The 12,743-nt window shown below is 51.9% G+C and overlaps 2 protein-coding genes across 5 annotated transcripts in view; one reads left to right on the top strand and one right to left on the bottom strand.

Moving 5' to 3' along the window:
• The first annotated feature begins 6,002 nt into the window (after positions 1-6,002).
• Positions 6,003-7,114, top strand: SFT2D3 (SFT2 domain containing 3). The gene has a single exon (XM_029062663.1). It carries the CDS (start codon positions 6,003-6,005, stop codon positions 6,588-6,590), a length of 588 nt encoding a protein of 195 aa, XP_028918496.1. The 3' UTR covers positions 6,591-7,114.
• Positions 7,115-9,298: 2,184 nt separating this feature from the next.
• Positions 9,299-12,743, bottom strand: part of WDR33 (WD repeat domain 33) — a 136,513-nt gene continuing 133,068 nt past the window's right edge. For all 4 annotated transcript variants that reach the window (XM_029061590.2, XM_029061609.2, XM_029061601.2 and 1 more), the window contains one exon: positions 9,299-12,611. In XM_029061590.2, coding sequence (XP_028917423.1) covers positions 12,382-12,611 — 230 coding nt within the window. In that variant the 3' untranslated portion in view covers positions 9,299-12,381. The remainder of the gene's footprint in view (positions 12,612-12,743) is intronic.

Genomic DNA, 12,743 nt, shown 5'->3' with positions numbered 1-12,743 from the left:
TGACCCCTCGCCCATATCCTGCCTCTGGCCTGGAATGCCCTCCCTCTTCATATCCGACAGACGATCACTCTCCCCATCTTCAAAACCTTATTTAAAGCACCTCTCCAAGAGGCCTTCCCGGACTAAGCCCTCATTTCCCCTTTTCCCACTCCCTTCTGAGTCACCCTTGCCCTTGAATTTGCATCTTTTACTCAGCCCCACAGCTGTGGGCCGGGAACATGTCTATCACATCTGTAATATTGTAATCTTCCAAGTGCTTAGTATAGTGCTCAGCACACAGTAAGCGCTCAAGAAATACAATTGACTGATTGGTATTGATTGAGTGCTTAATACTCACTGCCTTGGTGAACTCATACCCTCCCACTGCTTCGATGACCATCTCTAATGCAGATGACACCCAGATCTACATCTCCTCCCCTGTTCTCTCCTCTTCCCTCCAGGCTCGTATCTCTTCCTGCCTCCAGGACGTCTCCACCTGGATGTCTGCCGCCACCTAAAACTCAACATGTCTAAGACTGAGCTCCTTATCTTCCCTCCCAAACCCTGTCCTTTCCGTGACCTCCCCGTCACTGTGGACGGCACGACCGTCCTTCCCGTCTCGCAAGCCCGCAACTTTGGTGTCATCCTCAACTCTGCTCTCTTTCACCCCACATATCCAATCCGTCACCAAAAGCTGCCAGTCTCACCTTCACAAAGTTGCCAAGATCCGCCCCGTCCTCTCTATCCAAAAGACTATCGTGCTGGTACAAGCTCTCATAATATCCCGGCTGGATTACTGTGTCAGCCTCCTCTCTGATCTCCCTTCCTCCCGTCTCTCCCCGCTCCAGTCTATTCTTCATTCCGCTGCCCGGATCATCTTCCTGCAGAAACACTCTGGGCCTGTCACTACCCTCCTCAAAAACCTCCAGTGGTTTCCTATCAACCTTCGCACGAAACAAAAACTCCTCACTCTCGGCTTCAAGGCTCTCCATCCCCTTGCCCCCTCCTACCTCACCTCCCTTCTCTCTTTCTTCTGCCCACCCCATACGCTCCACTCCTCTGCCGCCCACCTCCTCACCGTCCCCCGTTCTCACCTGTCCCGTCGACCCCTGGCCCACGTCCTGCTTCTGACCTGGAACGCCCTCCCTCCTCACTTCCGCCAAACTACCTCTCTTCCCCTCTTCAAAGCCCTACTGAGAGCTCACCTCCTCCAGGAGGCCTTCCCAGACTGAGCCCTCCTTTCCCTCTGCAGCACTGTGCATATTTATATAGATTATTTATTACTCCATTAATTTTGTTAATTATGTATATATCTCTACGATTCTATTTATCTTGATGATGTCTGCACCAGACTGCTTGTTTTGTTTCGTTCTGTTTTGCTTTGCTATCTGTCTCCCCAGTTTAGCCTGTGAGCCCGTCTCCATCTGTTGCTGAATTGTACATTCCAAGCGCTTCGTACAGTGCTCTGCACATAGTAAGCGCTCAATAAATACTATTGAATGAATGAATGAATAGAATGGGTAGCTACGATCCCTGCCCACAAGACGCTTACAGTCTACTACTGGGGTGGGGGAGACATTAAAATAAATTACGGATCGGGTAATTAGCACAGTAAAAGAACATTTTCATAAGTACTGTGGGTTTGGGGAGAGTATCATAGTGCTTAAGGGGTACGCAGTCAAGTGTACAGTCAACACGGAGGGGAGGGCTCACTCTGTTCCCTGAGTCATTTTTCGAAAATGTTGTCCTGCCCACATTTCCCAACTCCCGTAAAATATAAAATCGTTGCCCATTCATCTCTGCCATGGAACAGTCAATCGCATTTCCCGAGAGCTCACTGTGTGCAGAGCACTGAACTAAGCGGTTGGGAGAGCACAATATAATAGAGCTGGTAAACCCACAACGAGTTTACAGTCTAGAGGGGGAGTCGGACATTACTGTAAATCGATAAATTATGGCTATGTACATAAGTGCTGTGGGGCTGAGGGAGGGCTGGATAAAGGGTGCAATCCAAGGGCAAGGGCGACACGGAAGGGAGCGGGAGAAGAGGAAATGAGGGCCCAACGCCATACGATGAAACTTCTGACCATTGGCTTTTAAGAGTCAGTCAGCTCTCTCCTCTCTCCCCTTCCAGCCCAGCTTGCCTGCTTCATTCCCCTCAGGCCGATCAACTCTGCGATGTCTTCCACCGCAGACCTCTTGATCATACCCTCCTACTTGCCTGGAACTCTAGACTGTAAGCTCGTCGAGGGCGGGGAATTTTATCTGTTGTATCGTACCCTCCCAGCTGCTCAGTACGACATTCTGCACACAGCAAGTGCTCAACAAGTACCATCAATCGACCGACTGAACTCCTTCGCCCTTCACGTCTGACAGAACTTCACCCCCTCATCTGCACTGAACTTCTCAAATTAGGTGTCCTCCAGGAAGCCTTCCCTAATTTCTAATCTCCCCTTGATTCTATTTATTGCTATCGTTCCCCGATTAGACCGTAAGCCCGTCAAAGGGCAGGGACTGTCTCTATCTGTTACCGATTGTACATTCCAAGCGCTTAGTACAGTGCTTACAATAAATACTATTGAATGAAGATCCCTCTAACTGTGACTTGGGTACTTCCACATCACCCGTGCACTTTAGCCCTCACACCCCTCTCGCTCCAGTGACTATTACTTTTTCCTTACCTGTCGTTTATTTTTGCGTCCATCTCCCTGGTGAGATTTTTAAATCCTTGAGCGTGTCTACTCATTCTCCGGTTCTCTTCTGCATGCTCGGGACAGTGCTCGGCACACGGAGGTACTGGAAAATACTAACGATCGGCTAATCGGTCATTCCCGTTACATGTGAACAGGTGTGGTTGAGATAGACTAACAGGAGTTGTGTTGAGACACGTTTGGCTCTGCATTATCAGCCCAGACAGAGCAGTTTGGGCTGCAGTGCTCTCCCTTAGATTGTGAGCCAGCAACCGTATCTGAACTGTGAATTTGTATCTTCCCTAGGACTTTGCACTGTCCTCCACTAGACGGTAAAATCCTCCATTCGACTGTAAGCTCTCTGTGGGCAGAGACTCGTGTCTCCTGACTCTAGTGTGTTGTAATAATAATAATAATAATAATGATAATACTCGTCAGGCACTTACTTTGTTCCAGGCTCCCTTCTAAGTATACAAGATAATCGGGTTGGACACAGTTCCTGTCCCACACAGGGCTCAGAGTCTCCATCCCCATTTTCCAGGTGAGGGAACTGAGGCCCAGAGAAGTGAAGTGACTTGCCCAAGGTCACACCACAGACAAGCGGCAGAGGCAGGATTAGAATCCAGGTCCCTCTGACTCCCATCAGGCCCTTGCTCTATCCACTAGGCCACGCTGCTTCACTACGGAGCACTCGGGAGAGCACAACAGAATTAGCGGACATGCCCTTTGCCCATAACAAGCTTACAGTCACGGGCCTGGGAGTCAGAGGACCTGGGTTCTAATCTCAGTTCCACCACTTGTCTGCTGTGTGACCTTGGGTGAGTCGCCTCACTTTTTGTTTTTTAATGGTACCTGTGAAGCGCTTACAATGCGTCAAACACTGCTCTAAGCACAAGGTAAGATACAAATTAATTAATTAGATTGGACACTCTTCCTACCCCACATGGGGCTCACAGTTGGTATAGCGGGGCTCAGAGGAAAGAGCACGGGCTTAGGAGCCAGAGGTCATGGGTTCTATTCCACCTGCCACCTGTCAACTGTGTGACTTTGCGCATGTCACTGTACTTCTCGGTGCCTCAGTTACCTCATCTGTAAAATGGGGATTAAGACTGTGAGCCTCACGTGGGACAACCTAATTTCCCCGTATCTACCCCAGCGCTTAGAACAGTGCTCGGCACATAGTAAGCGCTTAACAAATACCAACGTTATTATACTGTGTACAGAAGCAGCACGGCCTGGTGGCAAGAACACGGTCTAGGGAGTCAGGGGACATGGGTTCTAATCCTGCTCCGCCACGTGTCTGCTGCATGACCTTGGGCAAGTCACTTAGCTGCTCTGCGTCTCAGTTACTTAAATAAATAAAATTAATAATGGTGGTATTTGTTAAGCGTTTACTAGGTGCCAAGCACTGTTCTAAGTGCTGCGGGAGATTATCAGATTGTCCCAGGTGGGGCTCCCAGTCTTAATTCCCATTTTACAGATGAGGGAACTGAGGCACGGAGAAGTTAAGGGACTGGCCCAAAGTGACGCAGATGACGCGGCAGAGGCGGAATTAGAACGCACAACCCCTGACTCCCAGCCCGAGCTCTTTCCACTAAACCACACTGCTTCTCACAAAATCCCTTAATCTGTAAAATGGGGATTAAGACTGTGAGCCCCACGTGGGTCAACCCGATCACCTTGTATCTCCCCTAGCGTTTCGAACAGTGCTTGGCACACAGTAAGTGCTTAACAAATACCATTATTATTATTACTATTATTCAGCACTTAACAAATATCATTTAAAAATAAATAAAAAATAAATACATTATCACATCAAGCAATGGCATGTGAGCACTGTACTAAGCACTTGGGAAAGGACAATACAACAATGTAATTGTCCCATTCCCTGCCCAAAATGAGTTTACAGTCTAGAGGGGGAGGCAGGTATTAATAGTCTCTCAGAGTTAGCACTTGGCAAATGCCATATACATTAGGGCATTATACATTATGCATTTAGACTGTGAGCCCATCATTGGGCAGGGATCGTCTCTATCTGTTGCCGAATTGTACATTCCAAGCGCTCAGTCCAGTGCTCTGCACATAGTAAGCGCTCAATAAATACTACTGAATGAATTAACAGTGCTCTGCACATAGTAAGTGCTTAACAAATGCCCAGTTTTTTTTTAAGTGCTTAACAAATGCCATCATCATTGTGATGATTATTATTAACAAATGCCATCATCATCGTCGTTATTAGTATTACTACTGAGAACAATTATTAGTACACCTATTGAGTAAGGGGGGCTGGCACAGAGCAGTGTGGCTCAGTGGCAAAAACCTGGGTTTGGGAGTCAGAGGTCTCTCGATTCTATTTAGTCGCCATTGTTTTTACGAGATGTTCTTCCCCTCGACTCTATTTATCGCCATTGTTCTCGTCTGTCCGTCTCCCCCGATTAGACCGTAAGCCCGTCAAACGGCAGGGACTGTCTCTATCTGTTGCCGACTTGTTCATTCCAAGCGCTTAGTCCAGTGCTCTGCACATAGTGAGCGCTCAATAGCAGCGTTCAGTGGAAAGAGCACGGGCTTTGGAGTCAGGGCTCATGAGTTCGAATCCCAGCTCTGCCACTTGTCAGCTGTGTGACTGTGGGCAAGTCACTTCACTTCTCTGTGCCTCAGTTCCCTCATCTGTAAAATGGGGATTAAGACTGTGAGCCCCACGTGGGACATCCTGATTCCCCTGTGTCCACCCCAGCGCTTAGAACAGTGCTCTGCACAGAGTAAGCGCACAAGAAATACTATTGAATGAATGAATGTGTCAAATGGGGATGAACTGTGAGCCTCACGTGGGACCACCTGATGACCCTGTCTCTCCCCCAGCGCTTAGAACAGTGCTCTGCACATAGGAAGCGCTCAATAAATACTATTGAATGAATGAATGAATGAATGAATGTGTCAAATGAGGATGAACTGTGAGCCTCACGTGGGACCACCTGATGACCCTGTCTCTCCCCCAGCGCTTAGAACAGTGCTCTGCACAGAGTAAGCGCTTAACAAATACCAACATTATTATTATTCCCCTGTCTCTCCCCCAGCGTTTAGAACAGTGCTCTGCACATAGGAAGCGCTTAACAAATACCAACATGATGATTACAATCATTGGGTGGGGGGGAGGCCTTTCCCCCTGCCAGGCCTAGGCGTGGAGGGGGCTGAGGGCCGCGTTACGTCACACCCCTGGGGGGGGGGAGGAGGAGGCAGGGTCACGTGTCCCCGGAGGTTCCCGGATGTTCCCGGAAGTCCCCGGATGGAGCGTGGCTCCTTCTCCCTCCTCCCCCCCCCTCCCCCGGCCCCAAGATGGCGGACCTCCACCGGCAGCTGCAGGACTACCTGGCGCGCTCCAAGGGCGCCGGGCCGGCGGCGGAGGCGGCGGAGGGGGCGGAGGGGGCGCAGGGGGCGCAGGGGGCGCGGGGCTGGCTGGCCCGGCTGAGCCCGTTCGGCCGCAGGGCGGAGGCGGCTTCGTCGGGGGGCGGGGGGCGGTGCCCGGGGGGCTGGCGGCGCTGGGCGTGGGGCGGGCTGGGCGTGGGGCTGTGGGCGGCGTGCGTGGCGCTGGCGGGGCCGTGGGCCCGCAGGTTGGCGCTGCTGTGGTCGCTGGGGTCGGGGCTGGCGGCGGCGGCGGCGTGGCTGTGGGTGTGGCGGCGGGCGCGGCGGGCCGAGGAGCTGCCGTGGCGGGCCGCCGGGCTCTACCTGGCGGCGCTGGCGGCCACGCTGTACGGCGCGCTGCTGAGGCGCGGCGCCCTGCTGGCCGCGCTGGGGGCGGCGGCGCAGACGGCCGTGCTCGTGGCCGCGCTGCTCGGACGGCTGCCCTGGGGCGGCGCGGCGGCCCTGCGCTACGCCCTGGGCGCCACGCTCGGCCGGGGCCTCCCCCAAGGCCTCCCCGTCTGAGCCCCCGGGCCGGCGACGCCCCCTCACCCCGCCAGGGCCGGGGCCTCACCCGGAGGACGACCGGGGCCGCCCCCGGGGCCTGACCTGGAGGAAGACCAAGGCCTGACCTGGGGCCCCACGTGGAGGACGACCGGGGCCTGAGCTGGGGCCCGACGTGGAGGACGACCGGGGCCTGAGCTGGGGCCCGACGTGGAGGACGACCGGGGCCTGAGCTGGGGCCCGACGTGGAGGACGACCGGGGCCTGAGCTGGGGCCCGACGTGGAGGACGACCGGGGCCTGACCTGGGGCCCGACGTGGAAGACGACAGGGATCTGACCTGGGGCCTGACACGGAGAACGACTGGGACCTGATCAGGGGCACGACCGGGACCTGACATGGAGGCCTGACCGGGACCTGACCCGGGGCACAGCCAGAGCCTGCCATGGAGGATGACCAGGGCCTGATCAGGGGATGACCGGGGCCTGACACGGAGGACGACCGGGACCTGACCGGGGCACGACCGGAGCCTCACACCGAGGACGCCAGGGACCTGACCGGGGCTTGACATGGAGGACTACCGGGATCTGACCAGGGGCATGACCGGGGCCTGACATGGAACACAACCGGGACCTGACCGGGGGCACGGCCGGGGCCTGACTTGGAGGACGGCCGGGGCCTGACTTGGAGGACGGCCGGGGCCTGATCAGGGCCTGATCTGGAGCATGATCGAGACCTAACCTGGAGCAGGACCTGACCAGGGGCACGACCGGAGCCTGACATGGAGGACGACCGGGGCCTGACAGGGAGGACGACCGCGGCCTGACCGGGGCCCTGCCCGGAGCTTGATCCGGAGCACGATCGGGGCCCAACTTGGAGCAGGACCTGACCAGGGGCACGACCGGGACCTGGCCGAGACCTGACGAGGGTCATGACTAGGGCCCACCGCCTTCTGAAGAACCGGGTCCCCTTAGTGGAAACCCGGAGACGGGCCCGATCCACGCGGGACCGGACATCTGGGCTAAGGAAAGGCGTTATTTGGAGGTTTTGCTCGTGGTGAGCAGTCCACGGGGGCTGCCTACTTCCTCCCGCTCTTTGGATAGTTCAGAGGAGCCCCAAGGAGCAAGGCCGCGTTTGGACCAGACATAAAACCGAAATGACTTTCCTGCCGGCTCTTGGACCGTCTGTTGATTCTCATTGCTGCCGCCCCGTCCACAGACGTGCCCAAATGGTCCAGTCCACAGTTCTCTAGTTCTGGTGGCTAAAATGCATTTGCCTGTGACCGAGTTTAAAATGAAGTGTGATGATGTGACGTTAAAGGTGAAGACTGTCACTGGATCAAACGAGGTCCCGGCCTGGTTTACACTTTGGGGACAACAGCGTTCTCCCGCGGGGGAGAGAAGTTGCCGTTTCCGTGGCCGGTAGCGTTAGAGATGTTCCCGTAGGGAAATCGACGTGGCCGAAGAAACAAATGCACCATCCTCACGAAAGCCGGTATGGTCTTCTGAAATGATCCGACGAGTCGCCGGTTTCAAAAATGTGCGCCGGGAAAGGAAAAACTGAACAAAAACAAGCCCTGCTTTAAAAATATGGAGTATTATCGCATTTTTAAGGTGTTCTTACTTGGAACTGTAAATTATATATCCAAAGAACTAATCATTCTAATTTTATTCAGCATATTTTCCTCGGGCTTAATTTGCGTGTAATTTCAATGTTGCTTTTTGTTGTTAGGCTGTATCTCATTAAGTTAACCCATGTGGATTCCATGAATCTAAAAAAACTGGTATGATTTTTATACTGATAATCAGAATTTGACAATCTTTGGGGCCGATCTGAAGGACACAGTCTGAAAGATGGATCGGTCGGTAAATGTAACTTGAGTGTAAAAATGTGCAGATGCCGTAGCACTCGCAAGTATTCCAACTGCAGTTTTTCAGCTGCTTGGTGTGGCCTTGGGCAACTCTTCATCTCTGCCCCAGTTTCTCTGTCTGTAAAACAGGGGTAACTACCTCTAAGAATCCTTTCAAAATCCTACGTACTCTCTAAAGTTTTGGCCAAAGCACTTTTTCAAATAAGAAATTTGTCACTGGCTGCTTCCGGTGACCCGTTAATGGGCAGTGGAGGGAAAGATGAAGGTTATCGGGTAAGCGAGTTCAACCGATCAGTATCCGTTCAAACACCATACTAAGCGCTTGGGAGAGTACCGGTAGTTAGAAGACATGATCCTTGCCCTTTGAATTTATCCCGACCTTCCCCTAGCGTCAGCCTCCTTAGGAGGAGGGTGTTTTGGGGTGGCAGAAAATACCATCAGAAAATCAGAAGACGGTCAAATGCCGTCTCTTTGGTGCACCCCAGTTTAAAGAACAATTCTGTGCTGACTAACAAAGCTAGCAGAATTTAAGGTGTCAAGATTTAAAATTGGATCTTAATAAAGCTTGATATCAAATGTGTAAACCAAGTTAAAACTCTACACATGTGAAGTATGACATATTTAATAAATTTATATAATTAGTGTTGCATACATTATTTTTTCCTCCGGCATGATCTGTTTTTTAATATACTTGCGTCGACTAATAAACTCATGCAAAAAGATAAAATCATGAGATTACAGAAGGCTCTTTCGTCTCAGATCTGAAGGGCTCGGATGAATGACTGAGAGGTTGCCGGTACTTGATTCAAATTATTATTATGGTCTTGTTTAAAAAAAAAAAAGCAACTAGAATCAAAGGGCTGAATTAGCAATTTTATTCCTTTATCAGTCTCCCGGATAAAAAAAAAAATCCGGGGAGAAAAGAGGGACTTGATTTTTCTCCCCTTGTGTGACATCGGTTCTCTCCTATCCTTCATAGGCTTTTGGGGTTTGATCGCCAAAGAACTCAAATGAAGTATTGGCCCAATTAAAGTGAGAAACATATACTCTAATACCAGAAACTCCACATGACCAACTTTTAGGTAACTCTCAGAGTTAATCTCATAAATCAAAATAGTTATTTTTGTGGGCCAACACAGAACAAGCTTCTTGGCAAGATCATCTGTGCCATCAGACACCCTCCCCACCATTTTCTCAAGCGCCTTAGGTGAATGCCACTGAAAATACAGTTTCTCTAATAATCATGTATTATGAAAGCATAATTCCAAACATGAATTCCTATTCAAATAAAACAGCAAATGTAGCAATTCCATCATTTAGTCTGTTATACATTTTGTTGATTGATGTTGTTTCATGATTGGAAAGTCTGATTTTTACGTGACAGGAATGATCAGGTTTCTTTCGTTCATTCGAGCTGGGTATTTTCATGCCAACACAGGCCCTTCTTATGGCCAAACCCAGGACTGGCATCGTTAAGGAAACGTTTTCTCTAAACTTATCTGCCTTCCCCAATGACATTGCCTCTTTTATGGAACATAGGACCCTTGGTTTCAGAGACGAGGCAGATTTAGCGCACCAAGCAACCGGTCAATCCTCCCGTGATACATGTTTTTAAGATGCCCTTTCGGCAGAGCGCTGCTGGGACATTAGGGAACGTTTCCTCCGGCGCTCCTCCCCGGAATAGAAGGCGGTGTGAGATTGGAAGAGACTTGGGGACAGGAGGTTGGAGGAGATGGTGTGTGTGTGTGTACTGTATCAAGTTTTCCTAAACACGGGATTCTTCGAGACCCCAACGCCCGTCTTATCAGAGCACTGATAAATATAAAGCCTCCATCTAAAGAAAGGTAACTTTGTCACGACTTAAAGGAGCGCGGTAGAGGGACGTCCCAAACTGCTCACAGAAGGTAGCACGAATGACCTGGTTCTAGCTAGTGGCCTTAGGAACTATTACGCTTCTCAGTGGTGCAGGCCCACCAATCCCCTGGAATCCACAAGAAGTGTAACCGTGTGAATCGATGATAACTAGAATCCTCGCTAACGGACCATCTTTTACAGGGTAGTAGCGTGACGGACTAAGCCTGCCAATGAAATATCCACCGTTGTTCAGCCGGAGGGACTTAATGAAATAAACTCTGCTGGGCCAGGGAGCTGTTGGGTTTTTCTGGGAAAAGATCAAAATCCATTTCACTGGGAAGGTAATGGGAAACAGTGCTATATGCACCGATCTAAGGTTGCCAGCTCCTACTTTTCTGTTCAAGTAGCTCCTTATTTGAGACTCTGGCTCCATTTCACACCTGGAGCAGGAGTTTCTTTAGGCTCACGCTCATCCTCCGCTTCCTTCTCCCACAAACTGCAAACAACCCTTCCTTTTTCTTCAGAAAGCCCGTTTTCCACTAAGTTGGACGGATACACGCCTGTCAGCCTGTTGCTCTTCTGATAAGCTGTTGGAGCAGCATCGTGATTCTGACACCAGCAGGCCTTTCCTGTCCAACACCGGCAGAGCCACCGAGGTGGCTCAGCGTGAGCTCGGCAAGTCCGCTCGGGTCACGCGGGCCTCCCTAGGGGTCTGGTGGGACTGGCATCTGTTTCCCTCGCCAACCCAGCGGGACCCTGGAGCCAGTCCAGACCCTACGTAGGATCCTGGCACCATCTCTTTCGTAAGACTGAGGTTGAAGAGGAACATTCTGTGTCACTCAACCTGCCGGAAGAGCAGCGGATATCCTAACGCACTTTCTTCTCCTTGCCAGCAGCCTTATCTGACAGCGACAGAATCCCCCAGGCACACGGCACCATCCGCTCAGTGGCACTAGGGCGATCCCGCCGTCCGGCAGGTAGAACTCTGGTACGAGACCCTGAGGAAACCGCTATCGTGTCTGCTTTATTAAGGGTTGTTGGGTTGCTTTCGATAACCGTTGGCTTCCCCCGCTGGAAAGTGTTTACCGTGTAAATGTTTCAGTCCTCCATCTTGGGTCTATCAGATGTCTTCCCTTCCTCCCCTCTGACCTCGCCTTGGCGTCTGACGGATGGGGCCGACGCCTCCTGAGATGGATTCGCTCCGGGTCGCGGAATTCGGCCGCCAGGTAATGCGGCCGGTAAAAGGAGATCTAACTGTTCACAAGACTCCACGGGCCAGAGCTGCCTGGCGGGGGCTAGGGAGCAGCCGGGCGGGCTCCGAGTCACACCCGCTGTTGGAGCTCTGCAACCTGGTTCCGCGCCCAGGGCAGAGAGAGGGACGTAGCGCAATCACTATACACGCACGGCTTTCTCTGAGGTATCCTTTTGCAGGAGCGGAGGCAGGGATACGCAACGACTCTCCCCTGTTGACCGTCACGGAAAAAAACCGACGAACCATTGGCAGAATCATGCGTGACGACACCCAGTACGTGAACCCAAAGTCCTTTTATAGCTCTGTGTTATAAAAGCGGAACGATTAGCTCTTTCGATTAGCCGAGCGATCCCCCGCGCTGAGATCGACGGGGCGACTGATTCACGAGTGCAGCTGTAGGGGAGTCACGGGAGTCACCGGACGGCTGTTTTATGTTAATCGTTGCGCAAATCACATTCTGTATTCATACAAAAACAACTCAACATTTTCTTCAGACAAACTGTACATATAGAAACAAGTTTTCGATTAGACATGAACTGAAATTTGTGGAGGCGCTCCATGTCTCACGTCACTAAAAAAAATTCCAGCTTTTATCTTCACAAAACAACGGAGGGGTGAGAGAAACGGGGTGGGGAGGACGAGACGGGTAACCAGCCGCGGTGGTGCGGCCTCGTAGCGGTCACCGGATCTAGAAGACTTTAATTAGGGATGCGGATGCCCCCGGCTAAGAGTCCAGACTTGTGGCGATGCAGAATTCCTTGGTTTCTTTTGGTGAGTCCACGAGAAGCATTTAAATACTGTCCATTAAGGACTGGGGGTCGCCCAGTCTCCACCTCTTCTACCGGCCCCTTCCGCCACCTCGAGATGCTCCTCGCCTCAGAGGGCCAGAGTTCATATTACCTCCTCTCCCCCAGTTACTGCCGCTTCTTCCCCCTCGGGATGAGGCACCCCCGCCTGGGGGACCCCCATAAGGTTCATCTCTGTGGTACCCGTCGTGATGATCTCCATCCAAGGAATTGGACCGTCCGGATTTCGGCACCCTCTGTGATGGTCCCGGGCCGCCTCGTCCTGAAAACAACACAGTGATTTTTTTACTTCTGATCTTCTACTCACCGGGCCCGGCCTCCGGTTTTCCAGAAGCCGACCTCTGAAGTACCTGCGGCATTCTGTAAGGTCCTTGTGGGCAGGGATCGGGTCGAC

This window comes from Ornithorhynchus anatinus, chromosome 1 (assembly GCF_004115215.2).
Source record: "Ornithorhynchus anatinus isolate Pmale09 chromosome 1, mOrnAna1.pri.v4, whole genome shotgun sequence".
Lineage (NCBI taxonomy): Eukaryota > Metazoa > Chordata > Mammalia > Monotremata > Ornithorhynchidae > Ornithorhynchus > Ornithorhynchus anatinus.
The sequence above is the reverse complement of the archived record's forward strand: the minus strand, read 5'-3'. Positions and strand labels throughout refer to the sequence as shown.

Excerpts from the sequence above, each read along its gene's own strand:
- SFT2D3 (XM_029062663.1), top strand. The coding sequence starts at position 6,003 with ATGGCGGACCTCCACCGGCAGCTGCAGGACTACCTGGCGCGCTCCAAG.